The 19,615-nt window shown below is 40.1% G+C and overlaps 1 protein-coding gene across 3 annotated transcripts; it reads left to right on the top strand.

Annotated features, from left to right (window-relative positions):
- The first annotated feature begins 8,445 nt into the window (after positions 1–8,445).
- Positions 8,446–16,778, top strand: tagln (transgelin). 3 transcript variants are annotated; one of them, XM_081369730.1, is made up of 5 exons: positions 8,446–8,717; positions 10,533–10,727; positions 14,709–14,877; positions 15,907–16,009; positions 16,129–16,778. In XM_081369730.1, the coding sequence occupies exons 2-5, from the start codon at positions 10,548–10,550 to the stop codon at positions 16,274–16,276; spliced, it is 600 nt and encodes a 199-aa protein (XP_081225856.1). In that variant the 5' UTR covers positions 8,446–8,717; positions 10,533–10,547; the 3' UTR covers positions 16,277–16,778. The 3 variants fall into 3 exon arrangements, with proteins under 3 accessions (XP_081225856.1, XP_081225855.1, XP_081225854.1); XM_081369729.1 differs by having other exon boundaries at positions 8,550–8,717; positions 10,536–10,727; XM_081369728.1 differs by lacking the exon at positions 8,446–8,717 and adding an exon at positions 9,695–9,720.
- Positions 16,779–19,615: the final 2,837 nt, after the last annotated feature.

Consider the following 19,615-nt stretch of genomic DNA (forward strand, 5'->3'; position numbering starts at 1 on the left):
ATGCGCATTAAACAACATATTCATATATCATGCATGGTTAAATGTTATTTCAGCTTTTCTGTTTAAGTTGTTCTAACTCATTGTGTTGTTAAACTCTGTAAGTTCACAAAACTTTACTCATTAACCTAACTAAAAGTTAATCTTTTTTTTCAATGTAGTCTAGTGTGATTAAAATTAAATGTATTTTAACTGAATTGAAATGCAAATTCATTTTGTTTACATTTGTTTAACTTTTGCTCGCAATTAATACAATTTTAAATGTGTGTTTAATTGACTTAGAACAACATAATGATATTGAAAGTATTATGTTCACAGATGTAAAGTAGCTACAACACATTACTATTAGACTCCTCTCATATATTACATTTTATTTTCAAATATTATGTAGAAAGCTGACACTAGTTGAGTTCATAGAGCAAGGGCTGGTGATAAAAATGTCAACAATAAGTTGTACTGGATTATACTGTATAAGCAGATGTATTGGAAAAATACATTTCAACTGCATAATGCACACAGTATATATTATAGACAAAACACATTTAAAATACATTAACAAATTAATTTTGGACAACGCACTTGAGTTGGAATTAAAATCAATTATTTTCCATGTTTTCCATTAAAACTGTTATTTTATATATTAGTCAATACATCAAAATAAATTCCCTTTAATAACTTATAACTTTAACTTTAATACATTTAAAACACTATAAATCATAATTATTTAAAATGTATGTTTAAGTAATACTTAGCAGACATTACAAAGTGCATTTTTTAAAACATGCACTTAAGTGTGTTTCATAAATATTGTCATGAAAGTGTTCTTTCTTTAAGTAACATTTAATTAGACATTATTAAAAAGTGCATTTGTAAAAAGTGCACTTAAGTGTGTTTATAAAAATTATGATGAAAGTGTACTTTCTTTAGGTTAAGCTTAATTAGACATTATTACAAAGTGCATTTTTAAAAAGTGTATTTAAGTGTGTTAAGAAATATTGTGATGAAAGTGTACTTACTTTAAATTAGACTTAATTAGATATTATTACAAAGTGCATTTGTAAAAATTGTACTTAAGTGTGTTTATAAATATTGTGATGAAAGTGTACTTACTTTAAATTAAACTTAATTAGATATTATTACAAAGTGTATTTATAAAAAGTGCACTTAAGTGTGTTTATAAATATTGTGATGAAAGTGTACTTACTTTAAGTTAAACTTAATTAGATATTATTACAAAGTGCATTCGTAAAAAGTGCACTTAAGTGTGTTTATAAATATTATGATAAAAGTGTACTTTCTTTAAGTAAAACTTAATTAGACATTATTACAAAGTGCATTTTTAAAAAGTGTATTTAAGTGTGTTAAGAAATATTGTGATGAAAGTGTACTTTAAGTTAAGCTTAATTAGACATTATTACAAAGTGCATTTTTTTAAATGCACTTAAGTGTGTTTATAAATATTGTGATGAAAGTGTACTTACTTTAAGTACACTTAAGTGGTCTTTAATTTTAATTTTATTATATTATCTGCAAGTGCACTTTTCAAAAAGTATACTTTGATTATTTTAAGCACACAAAAAGTACGCTTTCAATACAATTAAGCACACTTCTTTTTCACAAGGGGTATGCAGGGTTGAGGAGTAAAGAGTTCTGTGAAATGAAATTTCTGTTATTAAATTACAAAATTAATGTAATTGTATTTAGTTGTATTACTGGGGTAAAATGTTTAACTCAATTAGTTACTAATCAACTTGAAACGAAATTGCTTTGCATTGATAAAGTTATCCAAATAAAGTAATCCAAACCACATTTATAATGGGTAACTAGCAATAACATTTCCAAAGTAACCTTCCTAACACTGAATGCATGCGAGACTCAACACATTCTTTCTGTTGTGACTGTGTGGAATTTCTTTGAATTGCCATGAATTTAATTCCACTTCCTGTCATTCCAATTCAAATTCAATTCAATGTCCTGTGGGGTGGAGTAAATTCAATTCAAATTTCAATTCATGAATTGAATGGAGGCCAATTCTGAAATTCTGAATTTTGCACAAGCCTGAACGAGAGCAGTCTCTGTACTATGGTACGGTCTAAATCCTGACTGGAAATCTTCACAGATATCATTTCTTTCTAAAAAGGAACACAGTTGTGAAGACACTGCTTTTTCTAGTATCTTTGACAGAAAAGGTAGATTCGAGATCGGCCTGTAATTGACTAATTCTGTAGGATCAAGTTGCGTTTTTTTAACAAGTGGTTTAATCATAGCCAGCTTAAAGGTTTTTGGTACGTATCCTAGAGACAAAGATGAATTAATGATATTAAGAAGAGGATCTATGACCTCTGGAAGCATCTCTTTCAATAGCTTAGTCGGTATAGGGTCTAACACACATGTTGTAGATTTAGATGATTTAACGAGTTTAGTAAATTCTTCCTCTTCTATAACAACGAACGAATCAAATTTTCCCTCAGGGCAGCCTGGTCTCATTGTTAATACGTAGGTATTAACATAGATATCATATAAAGGCTAGATGTCTCGTCCGCGCTGCTGGCCAATGGAGGTCGACGTCCGCACACGGCGGCCATCTTACGACAGGGTGCTCGCTCACTCGTAACATGGTGCATGTACTTTTAAATAACCATAACTTGCAAAATTTTCTACCGATTTTCAAACGGTTTGGTTTGTTATAAACATCAGAGATGTAGCTATGAAACTGCATACATATGAAAAATTATACAAATGGACTTCCATATGAAAGAATTATAGCCACGGTAATGACGTTTGTAAGAAACCAAACCGTTTGTAAATCCGTCAAGATTTCGCCGAGATAAGAGGATTTGTGTGCATGCTGATCACTCACCTTAATTCACAGAGCCCTGTAGTAAGAAGGCCGCCGGTGATGCCAGAAGTGAATCCGCCTTAAGACATCTAGCCTTTATATGATATCTATGGGTATTAATACGTAATTTTCAAAGATAGAAAACGTACTGTTTGGATGTATGCTGAAACGTATAATATGGACGTATCTGCAACGTTTAAACATAACATTATTAAGTTTTTACAGCTAAAAAACGTAAACTATTTATGAATATTTCATATCATAAAGATATCTGTATAATTTCCTTTTCACCATTTTATAGATTATAAATGTAAGATCCCTTAACCCTACTCCCACACCTAAACATACCCATTTTATTGACAATATTAAACGGATAAAACGTAATGGACAGATATGTGTAGGGAAATGGGAGTTTTATTAACAATATAGCATTCAAAAATAGTTTGAGCCACTAATCCTACCCCTACCCCTAAACCTAACAATTTCTTAAAACTACGTAACGTTAGGCTACAATTATAAAGAAAAACAGACAGACACGTATAATCACAATAATTTATTTATTGAGAAAATGTAAAAACCGGTACCAAAAGTCGTTCACATGACGATGTGTCGCAGTCCTCTCTGGCAGTATATAATAGTTTTGTATACGAGGTAACGTTACAGAGCAGAATTTAAATTATTAATCCATGAAAATGTTAATCCGGTTTCGGTTTGCTGTTCGCTCTGTGAAGGCGCGCGCGCTTCTCCATTTCAAATGTAGCACACCAACTTAAACACAGCATGTCGCAATCTGTGACGAAGCATGCGAGAGCCAATGAGCGTTTGATATCACTGCCGTAAAACATGTCGTAACGCTTCGGGCGCAATTTTTGAATTTAAATTAACTACGAGCGCGGGCTTGACGTTTACGGTCTCTGCTGAGAAAGGAGATGAAGATCGCTGGATAAAGGGCTGAATTTGGATCTGTTTCTTGCAAACAACGCATGGATTCTAAAGATTTGGATTACATCAAGCTAATAAAATTGATGTCTTTTGTGAATTTATGTTGTGTTTTACGTGTATTATGGGTCTATAGGAGAAAACGCCTTTTGTGTCTCACGGTAAATAAACCAAATATTACAAAATGGTTAAACGATTAAAGAAGGTATTTTTAAGGTTTTAAAGTGTAACGTTATTCTTGTTTTAACACCATGTAGGCTAATCCTCCAAAACGAGTTTGCAGCAGAAGGCATGAACAGAGCGAAATGTTATTATTTATGAGTAGCCTAACATTATTATATGAGTAACGTTAAACTGTATTAATAAATGCGACTGAAAATTTAATTGATAAGACAATTGAATGCAATAGAGTCAAAACATTAATGCCACGATTTGAATATGCATAAGTTAAATAGGAATACGTACAAATTTGTACGTCGGTAAAGTTGTTTGATACGTAAATAAATTACGTTTTTGTGCTGTCAATACGTACATTTTATACGTTTTTGTGCTGTAAATACGTCAGTATTATACGTTTCTGTGTGTATAAAACGTAAATAAATGTACGTATGGTAGAACTACACTTTACGTAAAAATACACACGTATTCTCATGAGATCACGTTGCTCAGGGAGACTACAATGCACTGCCTGATGCGATACTGTAGTAGACGGTTGCATAGTTATAATTTTCTCCCTGATGTTATCAATCTTATAAGTGAAGAAGTTCATAAAGTCATTACTGCTGTGTTGCTTGGAAACTTCTGGGCTTGAAGCTTTCTTTTTCGTTAGTTTAGCCTCTGTTTCAAATAAATACCTAGGATTATGTTTATTTTCTTCTAATAGGGTTGAAAAATAAGCAGATCTAGCAGCTTTTAAGGCCTCTCTGTAAGCAATCGAGCTCTCCTTCCATGAAATGCTAAATACCTCTAGTTTTGTTTTCTTCCAGTTGCGCTCCATCTCTCTGGCTGCTCTCTTAAGGGCCCGAGTGTGCTCGTTGTACCACGGCGTTGGACTATTTTCTTTAATCTTCTTTAAGCGCAACGGAGCAACTGTGTCTAAAGTGCTGGAAAAGAGAGAGTTAAAAGTTTCTGTTGCAATATCTAGTTCTTCTAAGCTATCTGGGATGCTGAGATGATGAAACTGATTAGGAAGATTATTAATAAAGCAATCTTTAGTAGCAGAAGTGATAGGTCTCACATATTTGAAACACGGAGTCGGCTTTGCAGCCTTGGCTAAATGAAGTTTACACGAGACTAGATAATGATCTGAGATGTCATCGCTCTGCTCATCAACATTTATTCCGTGTGATAATATTAGATCTAGAGTATGATTACGACGATGAGTAGGTCCTGACACGTGTTGTCTAACTCCAATAGAGTTTACAATGTCTTTAAATGCCAATCCCAATGCATCTTTTTCATTATCGATGTGTATATTAAAATCACCAACAATTAGTACTTTATCTGCAGTCAATATTAATTCTGATAGAAAGTCCGCAAATTCTTTGATAAAGTCTGTATGGTGCCCTGGTGGCCTGTATACAGTAGCCAGCATAAATCTCAAGCGTCATTTATCGTTTATACTATATATTTTTACATTAAGTACTAACACTTCAAAAGAATTATATTTAAAACTTGATTTCTTAGTGGTTTTGAAAATATTACTATAAATTACAGCAACCTCTCCCCCTTTGCGTTTCAGACGAGGCTCATGTTTATAACAGTAATCTTGCGGGGTGGACTCATTTAAAGTAATGTAATCGTTTGGTTTTAGCCAGGTTTCTGTCAAACACAGCACATCTAGGTTATTATCTGAAATCATATCGTTAACAACGAGTGCTTTTGAAGTAAGCGATCGAATATTCAGCAACCCAAGCTTTAGCATTTGCTCATCTGTATTATAGCTGTTTTTTATTTGTTGAACATCAATTAAATTTTTAACCTTAGATGGGTTATAACGTTTTTTGGATTTCCAAATTCGGGGAACAGACACAGTCTCTATATGATGATAGTTAGGTGAAAGAGGCTCTATGTGATGGGATTTATCTGACCTTGGTGACGAGAGGCCGCTAGCAGACAGTCGGTTTAGCCAGTCTGTCTGCTTCCTGACCTGAGCCCCAGATTGTCATGTTTGAGCTCTAAGACTATGTGCCATATTACTAGAGAGAAGAGCAGCACCATCCCAGGAGGGAAGAATACCATCTCTTTTCAACAGGTCAGGTTTGCCCCAAAAACTTTTCCAATTGTCTATAAATTCTATATTATTTTGCGGACACCACTTAGACAGCCAACCGTTAAGAGAACACAATCTACTGACTATCTCATCACTCCTGCGAACAGGAAGGGGGCCAGAGCAAATTACAGGTTCATACTTTTCTATAAGCCTCAGGCATCTTGCCTTGGGCTACTGTAAGGAGCGAAGTTTAAGCATGCATAGCGTTTTGAAGGGGGTTCCCATAGCGTAAGGTAGCCTTACGCAATACGAGAGACCTCTCGAAAGGGAACGTCTCGGTTACTAACGTAACCTCGGTTCCCTGAGATGAGGGAATGAGTATTGCGTAACCCGCCGTGCTACTCTGCTTTGATCAGGGGATTGCTTCATTCGATTAAACCTGAATTCCTTGGCTAAGAATGGATGCTTATAAAGACACGCACAAAGCGCAAAGTGGCTGAGCTGCCTCGCCATAGGTTTGTGCAGTTGCCGCAGCACAGCCAATGACCGCACTAGTCGCTCATCTGTGTCTGCTGTGCAGCTGCACTGCGTTTTAAAGATGTGGCTTCAATATTCTCGAGAAAAGGAATTTTCCCATAGCGTAAGCTAGCCTTACGCAATACGAGAAAGGGAACCGAGGTTACGTTAGTAACCGAGACGTTTTCTTCTTTATAAATTATTTGAATGTGTTTGAATTTGTACCTGATTCGGTGATTGCCAGTTTGGGTGGATAGAACAAACTATAGTTTATCCCGGCAGCTTGTAGCTTTGCCTTCACTGGGTTGAATGCCACACAAAGTCCACACAAATTCTGGACTCACATCGGGGAAGATGTGTGCCGGGGCAATAATCACTTACTTATTGGAGGAGCTTCCTTCTTTGCTGCTCACTCCATGCAGGTGTAAGCGGAAGTCTCAGTTTGTTTTCTCATCAATTTGGGAGAGACACCCTGTGTCACAGTTGTGCCTTACTTTCTCGACTTGTTAATGATTGTCTTCACTGTGTTCCATGGTATATGTAATACTTTGAAATGTTTTTGTAACACTAACCTAAGCGCATGCAATACCTTTTACCAATGAGATCCCATTGATGATTTGTAAGCTCTTTGTGGTCCGTGGTTCTTGTAGTAGCATGCAACCAAGATGTCAGAAAAAAAAAGAACTGCTGAGATGTATTTGGAGTTAACCAGAGTCACATCAGGTGAAGACAGCTGTGTACTATTTCACATGAGCTTGATGATTAGTCCATGCTCGATTTTAAGGGTTTTCTGAAATATGTCATTTTGGTTTTCAATTTTACATTGAAGGTGCAAAAGTTCTGATATGACTAATCTTTGTCTCATTTTTTACATAAAAAACAACAACAAAAAAAAACAGCTGTTTTAACAGGGGTGTATAGACTTTTTCTATCCACTGTAGATGTAACAACATTATTGTGTGTGTGTGTGTGTGTGTGTGTGTGTGTGTGTGTGTGTGTGTGTGTGTGTGGTCCTATCATCACAAGGATAGCAATATCAGATTTTTCTACCTAGTTGGGACATTTTTGGTTCCCTTTGAGCAAAACAATTATTAATCACTCTGTGAAGTTTTTTTTTTTTTTTTGTAAAAATGCAGAAAGTGCTCCATTGTGTTTATGGAAAGTCCCTATAAAACATGTAAACCCAACATTTCAAAGTCATATCAGCTAATACACTGTCCCATTGTATGCAGTGTTTGTGGGTCCAGTAGAAGTAAGTGGGGATGAAGAGAGTCTGATTATTCAGATGATACCAGTTTTATCATTCTATCATTACAAATCAAAAAATAACCCAGAAGTAAAGCTGACGTTTTTTTTTTTTTTAAGAACAAATGTGTGGCAAATTTGAGATGATATTAAATTGTTGATTTTAAAAAATAAAGGTAGATTGAATGGTCCGTAAAAAAATATCAATATACCATTGCATGTTTTCAGCATTAGCTATAACATTCTCATTCGATGCTGTAATATTGAATACACACTAGGGAGTATTTTGTACATAGAAGGCCTTGTTGATGGTTGCTTCCGAAGTGTCAGTAAATCATTTTGCATAATCTCAGCCAAAGCACTCATACTGCTCTTATTTCCTTACGGCCAGTGCTTTTACATCTACATCCCAGAACAAATATACCAAACTGCTGACAGATTTCTCTGATGTATAAAAACTACACAGTACATCTGTCAAACTATTCCATTTATGTCCCTGTCTAAACTTGAAGCCCTCTACTTATTCCCCTAGCTTCGTCCCCTACCTTTCAGCAGGCACTAGCACAGCCTCTCTTTTTCTCTCTGCTGATGCAGTGATGTGGTATTTGGAGAATTCTGGTCTCTGACCAAACTAAAGACTCTTGGCTTGGATCCTGTCTTCACCCAGGCCTCTTCCCAAATAAGGCTTTGCTTTAACAAAGGGCCGAACTATAAACCGTAAGTGCTGAGTGGAGAGGAGGGTGGGCTTGAGAAAAAGACTATGTCCTTTTAAGGAGCCAATTTCCTTTTCTCTGCCCCCTCACTGAATGCCTTGTTTTTTTATTTCTCTAATGGTAAAGACATTTACTCCTGAAACAGCAACAGGGACGACTGCTGAACTCTTGTATCTAGACACTCTCACACTAAATCCATTGCTCCAGGTTGACTGGTGACTGCACCAAGGACAAGGTCATCTTCATTTTTACTAGAGTAAGTATGTTTTTCATATGCTATCAAAGACCTGTCAGTCAGTTATTTTGCTGATTATTGTGCCTTGTGAATGACATGAAGTAAACCAATACATCTCATGCACAATCTACGTACTACAGTTTAAAAAGTAAAAAATGTTCAGACCTGATTAACTAGCTTATTACTAAGTTAATTTCAGTGTTTCAGTATTATTTGAACTTTTGATATGTTGCATTAGCTTCTTTGTTATGACCTTTTAAAGTGTGAATTTACCTGAATTTTAAAGTGTGTAACGATTATCAACCACATATCTTACTTCACTAACAACTAATGCAGAACCAGTCTGTTTATATAAATGTCCTATGATCTTTTATCCAGACCAATACTTGGCCACTCAGACTGGGGTGAGAAAAGAAGACATAATTAAGCTTACCTAAATTATAATTATTACCAAAAAAAAAAAAAAAAAAAAAATACAATGCAATGCCTCCCAAAAGTAAATGGACACTTTCGTGACAAAAGTGTAAATGTCATTGCATTAGAAAATATTGAAGCAAGTGTTAGAACTACACTTTTCTGACCCATTTTTTAAATGAATTGTTATCTAGAAAGTCATTTGGTTTCACTTTATTTCAATGTCCCACTTTAGACATTCTACTAACTATAAGTAACTTTGCAACTACGTCAGCTAACTTTCATTAGAGTATTAGACTGTTAGGTTAGGGTTCGGGTTGGTAGTATATATTGACATGTACAGTAGTTGCAAAGTTACATATAGTCAGTAGAATGTCTGTTGGAGGAGCATCACAATAGCAGATATTAATCGGACAGTCTACTAATACTAATAAAGTTAGTTGATAAATAGTTGCAAAGTTACTTATAGTGAGTAATATTTCATTAAAATAAAAAACATTAAGAAAGTGCAAATTTTTGCTGTAATGCTCATAGGGTGAATGTCTTGAAACTCATTATTTAAGGTTGGAACTTCACAGGTGGTGTCCTAAACTGCAGAATGGCAGCACAGGTGACTGCTGCTCTCTCTCTGTGTGTGTGTGTGTGTGTGTGTGTGTGTGTGTGTGTGTGTGTGTGTGTGCTTTGCTGAGAAATGTCAGAATGTAATGAATGGTGTTTCTAAACAAGCGCTCTGGAGGAACATGTTCATCTAATCCTGTCATAAACATTATGGCAGCTTATCTGACTCCAGTGATAATTCTTCCAAGAGCCCCCATTCACTCAAGGACTATGTGAACATGTGAACCTGTGCCTTTATGGTTGCTTTTTGTATAACAGTTTAGCTCAAGAAATCCATTTGACACAACATAAAAATTGAGCTGAACTGTTTGCCGTTGGAAACATGTTGGACTGTTTACGCTGCACAACATCTATAGGCTACGCATGATTTGTAAGTTCATTTTATGGCTTTGTGGCTGCTTTTAACTGCACCATTGTCTTTTTCCACTTTATGCTGCTGATGTTTTAGCTGAAATTAATTTTAAATTGAAATGTAATAAAAGTTTTAGGAGAAGAGGATTTTCTGGGAAGGTAAATGGCACAAACTTTACAAACTTGTTACTGTTTTATATTTTGTCCATAAAACAAGCTAAGAAGCTATTGAACAAACAAACTATTGAAAATGTGTAATAACATTTGATAAAGGAAATTTTCAGACAAACTACAACACTACACTGGAGCAAAAATCAATACAAAATTATAATAAAAGTGACATGGAATAGCATATATTAAATGTGTCTTGATTTGGTAGTTACTCCAAAGATTAGTACACACTGAACATACGTCAAGTCCTACACTATTGACAGTCTCCTCTTCTCATCTAAGCAGGGAGCTTCAACTATGGCAAACAAGGGTCCATCTTATGGGATGAGCCGCCAAGTGCAGGATAAAATTGAGCAGAAGTATGACACTGAACTGGAGGCGCGTTTGGTGGATTGGATTATGACCCAGTGTGGGCCTGCGGTGGGAAAGCCAGAGGCTGGAAAACTGGGTTTCCAGACCTGGCTCAAAGATGGATGTGTAAGTAAGGCATGCCTGTTATTCTCAGGTAATTTTGGCAATCATGAAAGCAAAAGTTTGAACACATTTTTAAGAAAAAAAAAAAAAAAATAGCCTATTTTCTGCCTTATTCTTTTTTATTTTTTACATAAAACCATAAATATATGATGACTTAATGCACAAAAAAGTGTTTGTAGTACATAAAAAAATCATAAAATTGTCATCAGGAAAAATATTAGTGAATACAAATTATTGGTTTTGTTCAGCAGTGTATTTGATTTCTTAGACAAATAATGAAAATAAAATAAAATTTCTAATAACAAAGATCAGAAAAAAAAGCTATTATCCTGGACATTTCTGTCTGCCTCACTTTTGAAATGATGGCTACGACCCTTGCTGCCAAGAGTCAGACCTTGACAACAAATTAAAAAAATTCAAGGTCCGTGTACTTTTAGATCTTTTTTTTTTTTGACTTCTGAATGGAAAAACGAAAAAAACGTTAATTTATCACATATTCTATCCTTTTTATAAACAGAAATAAACAAATCTTACGTCGTTTTTTCATTTTTTTTTTTTCTAATCAGTTAAATGGAAAAACAATAAAACCAAAATCTATACACAGCTTGAATATTCGATCTCTACATGGGCGGGAATAAAACACCCCTTTCCGCTGATTGGCCAACCAAAGATCAAGCCGTGCTGTCATCAGTTCTTATTCTTATTGTTATTATTGCAGAGTTTATTGCAACTGTATTTAATCTCTTTCTCATCAAACAGCCAGACTAATAAATGGCTCGACACAAACCGGGGTCCGGGGCAGAGCCTAGACAGAGCTTTCTTCTGTGGCTACACATAAATTTAGAGAATCAGTATGTTGAAGCCACCAGTCCACAGAGTTCCGAGTAGATGATGTTTTCAAGTGGAGGCCTGTGGTAAGGCCACCTTGATAATTTCCCTGTGGTGAGTGAAGTTGGCAAGAGAGTTGTTATGCTGAAGCCACCGCTCCACTGAGCTCCAGGAAGGTCATGAATGTGTGTGTGATCGGCCCTCAATTCTTTGGGCTGCCCTGATATCCAGCCTAGGCTTAGTACTTTAGGAATGCGTCTCTTAGATAGGGCGGTTTTTGCTGTAGCATCTCCGCCTCCTAGCCTGCCGTAGCTCAGAGTAGGCTACTTCTAAAGGAGAGCATCTCCAGCCCAAGACTGGCAGCTAGTGATCCTGGTACGCCTCCTCTCACTGTGAGAGTCGCCCTGCCGGGGCCCACCTTCTGCATTAGGCTAATAATGCGAGTTGCAGACCCTGTGGCCTCCTCTAACTGCTTAGTTTGAGCTGACTCCTCTAGTTCCTTAGCAGTGTTTGGCACAGACAAATAGCCAGGTATTGCTGGCCATTTCTTCGGAAAGCCTCCCCTGTGGTTGTCACCTGGGCGTTGTCAGCCTTCCTCTCGCTTAGAGAGTGATAAGCACTGTGCTGAAGCCGCCGCTCTCTAGAGCTTTGGTAGTAGCATCATCTAGCCTTTGGCCTTTAGAATAGACTCTCCTGTGAAAGCTCCTTGATTTTGACCATCAGGTCGTGGGGTTGAGTGGTTAGGCCTCTTCCAAGGAATTTCTTCCTGCTGAGGCCTCTACTCCTCCAGAGCTAAGCTCAGACAGCAACCTGTCTTGGAGCTGGAGTCAATTAATTGTTCAGGTCTCCACCCTTGAGTTTTTATCTCGGGTGAAGCTGATATAAGAACACTTCGCTCCCAGAGCCCTGAAGCCTCCTATCCAGGATGGCATTGAGTACGCTCCCTTAGAGCTCAAACACTTGCCCAGAACTCATGTCGTGTTATTTTGGAGTAGTAGGCCCTGCATTAAGGGGCCTCGTCGACAGTCTGGTTGTATGACATCTATGCTCCCCTTTCTTAAAAGGTAAAAGGCGCTAAGCTGTGTACATTGCTTGTGTTGGCTATGTGAATGAGTATCCCAAGACAAGCAGACCTCTGGTCTCTGATCAGATCTCAGATTTCTGCTAGAAATTGATTTGCTACCAAGTAGTTGGCCCTTCACGGGCCATCTTGAAAGCAATCCTTTGGGTTGAGCTAAGCTCTTAGCATGCAAGTTCCTGACTCCCTAGTATGGCACAGATTGTTATCAGGTTGCAGGCCTCACAGGAGCCTCCCTGGCACTAGCCCTAAAGTTATAGACTCATTACCAAGTAGTTGACCCTCAAGCAGGCCACCTTGAAGGCGATCCTCTGGGTCGATCTAGGTTTTTAGCACTTTCAGCTAAATCAGTGTCCTAGAGTCCCAGAGTCCTGCTCCCCAGAATGCCCGTCTCTTTATTTGGTGTGAGCTGGTTAGTGGCTTTTTGTCGCTGGCCAATACGATTGCTGTGATTTGACAGTTGCTTCAGATACCAGTCACATTGAGGCGTTCCCCATAAGCGTCTGAGGACGCAGTGTCTTGTTCCCTGAGAACAGGGTTACAGTCGTAACCTGAGACGTTCCTTGAGAAGTGAACTCAACACTGCATCTTGGATCGACGCTATGGGGAATGCCATCAGTGTGACCGCTGTCTGAAGCACATGTATACACATGACAATTTCATTAGCTGGTGACAGCCTGTGATGTCATAAGTGGAGCACCCGGAACTATAAGAGGGCACCCGTAGAACACGTCATCAACTTCTTTGTCTGAAGTTGAAGTGCTGGTAGATGCAGTCGCATGGGTTTACCAATGTATCATTCCCCTTTTCAGGGAACCATGGTTACAATCGTAACCTGAGACGTTCCATTTCGAAGCAGAACTCAACACTGCCTCTTGGATAAACATTATGGGGAAAAAATACCCCCTCCGCCATGCCATGGGGATGCCTGCGTCACTAGGTGCGAGTATTCACAAACAGAGTGGGCATAGCATAGCTTGACTATTAGCCAGAGTCAGAGCGTCAAACCCAGGCTGTGTCCTAAAAAGATGTACACAAGAGACCCTGGTATTCCACTACTCTATTTTTTTTTTTTTTTTTTACAGAAAAGGCTGTAATACAAGAATGGCAATCACTTAATCGCACAGATTCTTGTAATGAACTAATCCCCAGGCAGCCGCAGTGGAGCTGCAGCTCTGTTCAGTTACCCTAAGCAAATATTCAAAAGATTAAGTGTAAGGATAACTGGGGCTTTAAGAAGGAGGCATGGATCCCTGCTTTAATACTCAAACTGGTCTGGGAGTAAACACCTCCCTCAGCCCTAAGGCTCAAAAGGGCAGCTTGCCAAACCTTACTTTTTTTTAGGGAGTAGGCTTGCTCTGTTACCGGTGTTAAGCCACACACCGAATACATCACTTTCCCACCCTGGCACCGCCCCCACCGTAATTTAGATTTGTTATAGTAATAAAAATAATTTAGTTCAGTTAGAGAACAGATAACATTCATAAGTGATTTAAAAGCGAGGTGGAAAAGTGGGAAAAATTCCATCAGCAGTTTCTCGAATGCATCGTAATGAGCACATCCAGCTTCCTCAAGGAGTCGAACGCGTTTCACCGGTAGCATTTGTCTTACACTCGCATACAAACAAGCATCTCCTGAAGACAAAAAGGTTGATGACGTGTACTACCGGTGCCCTCTTCTACTTCCAGGCGCTCCGCTTATGACATCACGGCTGTCGCCAGCCAATGAAATCGTCGTGTGTTTACACGTACTTCAGACACTAGTCACGCTGATGTGTTCCCCATAGCGTCGATCCTAGACACAGTGTTGAGTTCCTCTTCGAAAGGGAACAATCTAGGTTATTCAATAGGTAAAATGAACAGGGATTGAAAAAGAGACACCAAAGTTTAAACAAGGAATGATAGGACACGCCAAAATCAAATTAATGTTGAGTGATACATAATCAAACCACATTAGTTATCTGGATGAGTACCTGGTCACTCAGTGTTGTTATAATGTCATTCATAATTATCATCACATTCATGGAGAACGTAGAGTGTAATGTAGAGTGTAATCTTGTTTTCTTTGCCCATTCTCAGGTTCTGTGTGAGCTCATCAATAGTCTGTGTAAGGAAAAGCCCGTAAAGAAGATCCAGAGCTCCAGTATGGCTTTCAAACAGATGGAGCAAGTGTCACAGTTCCTTAATGCTGCGGAGAGATACGGCGTCATCAAAACCGACATGTTTCAGACGGTAGATCTGTGGGAGGGTGAGTATGCCAACAAATCACACACCTTTCTCCAACAAATATATATTCTTCATAGACATTCAGATCCCATATCAAGATTCAGTGTACCAGATTAAATATTGTTTACAGCTCTTTATCATTAAATAAGGTTGTTAAATAAATATGGTTGAATGATTATTGATGTATCACATGCCAAATATGCAGTAAGCATGTCTGATTAATGAACAGGATATTAAATGCAGTCATATTATTTGACTGATTAGTGTGTGCAATAATACAAAATCAATTTTAAAATAAAATATGAAATTGAATGAGTACCTACATATCTGAGTGTCATAGAAGTCTTTTTGATTAATCAGAAGTTTTTCATATTGTCTTATGTTTAGCATGACCTTGCAAAGATCAATATTTCAACTCTGCTATGCATGAGGGGGGGGAATCAATCAGTGATCCTCTTGTTGCACCATATTTCTTAGTACAATGTTACTGACTAAATAATGTGGTGAAAATATATCTTAGATTTATTAAACTACTTACCTTCAAGTAATATTAACCCATCCATCGATCACCATTGTCCTTATAATAAGTGTAATGAAAGTGTTTGGAGGAGACATTTTTCAAAGTGAATTAAAAGCAGTCTTTCCTGGAAAAGACAAAACAGCGCTTGACCTTCAGGAATGCAACAGGTGTTCTGATTCTTTCCTGAAATACAACACAGGAGAATGTAAAATTATCTCTCATGCTACAGTAACAATTGCATTTAACGGGTGTATTTAATTATTCCACAATATGTCCTTGACCCATACACATAATTCCAAGTACCAAACAACAAGTCTCTCTGGAATGTTTACCACTGGTATCTATTGCAATAGACAATGGTTACTGTTGAAAACAAACAAGCCAAAAAGCATTCAAAATGTAATTAATTAAATTAGAACAAACAGTATTAATGCAGGAATCGCTGTGGACTTCTCCCTGCTAGACACCAACAAAAAAAAAAAGGTGTGTTTGCATCACTGTTGTCATAGCTTGCATGTATAAATCCTCTAGGAAAGGACTTGGCCGCAGTGCAGAGGACGCTCATGGCTCTGGGAAGCATCGCGGTGACAAAAGATGATGGCGCCTTCCAAGGAGATCCCAACTGGTTCTTCAAGTGAGTCACAGCTGATCACTCCAGAGATTACACGGATTGTTTCGTCTGGGGTTATAGAATGGTTTTGTTTAATTTATCGACGTTGATTATTTAAATATTGGCTTTTTGCCTATTTGCAGGAAAGCTCAGGAGAACCGGAGAGATTTCTCTGACAACCAGATTAAAGAGGGGAAAAATGTCATTGGTCTGCAGATGGGATCCAATAAAGGAGCGTCCCAGGCTGGCATGACAGGCTATGGCCGACCTCGACAGATCATGAACCCATGAGCCAAACCTTCTTCCCTCGGTTCCCTGACCATCACCGCATCCTAATCATTTGACTCCAAATGTTTCATTCAGAATATGACCAGAATGACAGTGTAATAAATATAATTAAAAAAATAACACCACTTGGTACTAAAATAAGTTTCCATGTCTGTAGTCAATCCCTATTTTTGTGTAACAGATTCGGTTTAATTGCAGCATTCTTTGAACAGAGTAGAATTGTGTTTTTCAGCGGAGTGCAAAATGACAGATCATACATGCAAGCTGACATACAATCAAAACGAACCCCATTTACTTTCTTAATACACATTCCTGGTCTTTATGTTAATGATTCATTGGTGCATTTTATTCCAAAGGAAAAAAAAGTATTAGGCCCAGTTTTACAGACAGAGCTTAGATTAACCCCTTAAGGTCGCCGACGGCTCCAGATGATTGTTGTTTAACATTCACTGCACATTAAAACATCACACTCTTACTTGAGTAAAGAATAAAGACACCAGCTTCGATGTTTGACCACTCTTTGTGATAAAACGTACTCGGTTACTAACGTAACCTCGGTTCTCTCTAGAAGAGGGAACGAGTATTGCGTAAGTAGCTTACGCATCGGGAAAGTCTTCTTTCTTCGAGATCTGAAGCCAAAAAATTATCCTTAATTTTGTATTCATTGTCAACGCAGTGCAGCAGCCGACAGACCTAGGCAGGCTGTATAAGCGTGCTCATTGGCTGCTCGGCTGCAACTGCTTAAGCCTATCGGTGAGCGCTATGAACGCGGCAACCAATGAGGGCGCTTCGCGCCCTCCGCGCCCTTCTAACCGTCAGAATGGGCGTGGCCAGCGTGTATATATTCAGCGCTCACAGGCTAAAATTCTGGTTTTCGCAGTCTGAAGCGCAAAAGCTCGTGGCGCGACACGGCAGGTTACGCAATACTCGTTCCCTCTTCTAGAGAGAACCGAGGTTACGTTAGTAACCGAGTACGTTCTCTTACGAGAGGTTCTCTCGTATTGCGTAAGTAGCTTACGCATCGGGAACCCTTTGTCAACGCCGTGTGCGCCGAGCATCCAGCCCATGAATCCCAGGGGAACCGGGGAAAACACTCTGCTGGAAAATGTGGCCGGTCGAGAGACGGGCCAGCGTAGTACATGCACTTCATGCAGCATATGAAATAGAGCGGCGCGGCCGGTCTATAAACATAGCAGTACAACAGTAGGGCCGGCGGAGCGAGCCCAAACAGTACATAAGCACTCATAAGGGTAGGAGAAAACGACATAGTCGGTCTCACATGAAGAGAAAAATTCCCACGCGGCAGAGAATAATGCGGGCGGCCAGCAGCGCGGGCCAGCACCGATAACAGCGCGTAACGGGAAATAGGAAACAGAACGGATCAGCCGGTCTGAGTCAAACACTTCACCCTGAGTAGTTACCAGAATAGCGCCAGCATATGAACGTAGTCTGCACACGGGAGCTGGGCAGAGCATACATGTCACTTATACTGACAATATTTTTGCCTGTAGGGCAGGAACTTCCAGGTTATAAAACCTCACGAATGTAGACGGGGAGGCCCAGCCCGCCGCCATACAAATGTCGTGGATAGAAATTCCGCTGGACCAGGCCCACGACGAGGCCATGCCTCTAGTGGAATGGGCTCTGATGCCCAGAGGGCACTGCAGGTGTTTGGAGGCATAAGCTGCTGCTATCGCGTCCACTATCCACCTGGACAAGCTCTGCTTCGAGGCGGCAAGACCCTTGGTGCGTCCGCCGAAGGAAACAAAGAGCTGCTCTGAACGCCTGAAAGCGGCGGAGCGCGTGATGTAAACTCTCAGCGCCCGGACAGGGCATAGGAGGTTATCACTGTCCCCACCATCGGATGCTGGCAGAGCCGAGAGGGAAATAACTTGTGCCCTAAACGGGGTTCCAATCGCTTTGGGGATGTAACCGTGCCTCGGTCTGAGAATGACTTTCGAGTCATTCGGCCCGAACTCGAGACATGCAGGGCTAACGGATAGCGCGTGCAAATCACCCACTCGTTTGACTGAAGACAAAGCTATCAGAAAAACGGTTTTAAGCGACAGATACCTTAGATCCGCGGATTCAAGCGGTTCAAAGGGAAAAGCCTTTAGGGCCGCCAGGACCAAGGACAGATCCCACGAGGGAACCGAGGGGGGCCGCGGGGGGTTCATCCGTTTAGCTCCTCTGAGGAAGCGGATAATGAGCTCATTCCTTCCCATTGCCCGGCCGAGCGTCGTCTCAGCGAACGCTGTAATAGCGGCCACATATACTTTGAGCGTGGAAGGGGATCTGCCCTTTTCCGACAGCTCTTGCAAGAAGGAGAGCACCCGCGGAACCCCGCATGCGCGCGGATCCAGGTTTTGAGTAGCGCACCATTTAGAAAACACCGACCATTTAGACGCGTAGAGCCGTCTCGTGGAGGGGGCTCTAGACTGCGTGATCGTGTTCACGACCCCTTCTGACAGGTCAACGGGTATCCGTTGATCACCCATGCATGCAGCGACCAGCGCTCTGGATGGGGATGCCAGATCGATCCAGCGGCTTGGGAGAGGAGATCCTTTCTCACCGGGATCGGCCATGGGGGTGAGTGCGACAGCCTCACTAGCTCTGGGTACCAAGTTTGGTTTTCCCATCGCGGGGCTATAAGCAGCACTGAGTGGTGCGTTTCTCTGATCCTCGAAATGACCTGTGGCAACAGGGAGATTGGAGGAAAAGCATACAGCGGGAGGCTGGGCCATGTCTGGGACAGCGCGTCCTCGCTCTTCGAGTAAAACTTCGGGCATTGAGCATTGTCTTTCGACGCAAAGAGGTCGATTTCCGCTCTGCCGAATAGGCGCCAGAGAAACTGGACTGTCTGGGGGTGCAGAGACCATTCTCCCGGGGGAATGTTGTCCCTGGACAGTCTGTCTGGACCGACATTCAGGTGGCCCGGCACGTGCGCGGCTCTCAGCGAGCGCAGCGAGCGGTAAGCCCACACGAGGAGGCGTTCTGTCAGCCTGCACAGGTTCCTGGATCTGACACCGCCCTGTCGGTTCACATAGGATACCACGGACATGTTGTCCGAGCGGACTAGCACATGGTGATCCCGTATGAATGGGAGGAAGCGCCTGAGCGCGTTCTCGACCGCTATCATCTCCAAACAGTTTATGTGGAGGCATCTTTCCCGGTCTGACCATAGGCCAAAAGCCGGTTTGCCCTCGAACAGAGCGCCCCAGCCTGAGGTGGAAGCGTCCGTCGAGATAACTTTGCGGTGTGAGATAGCTCCCATTGTCACTCCCCGGCCGCTAACCAGGGCTTCAGAGCTGAAACGCAGCTCTGAGTCACTCTGATGCGAAT

Source organism: Scardinius erythrophthalmus (genome assembly GCF_964197995.2).
Source record: "Scardinius erythrophthalmus genome assembly, chromosome: 7".
Lineage (NCBI taxonomy): Eukaryota > Metazoa > Chordata > Actinopteri > Cypriniformes > Leuciscidae > Scardinius > Scardinius erythrophthalmus.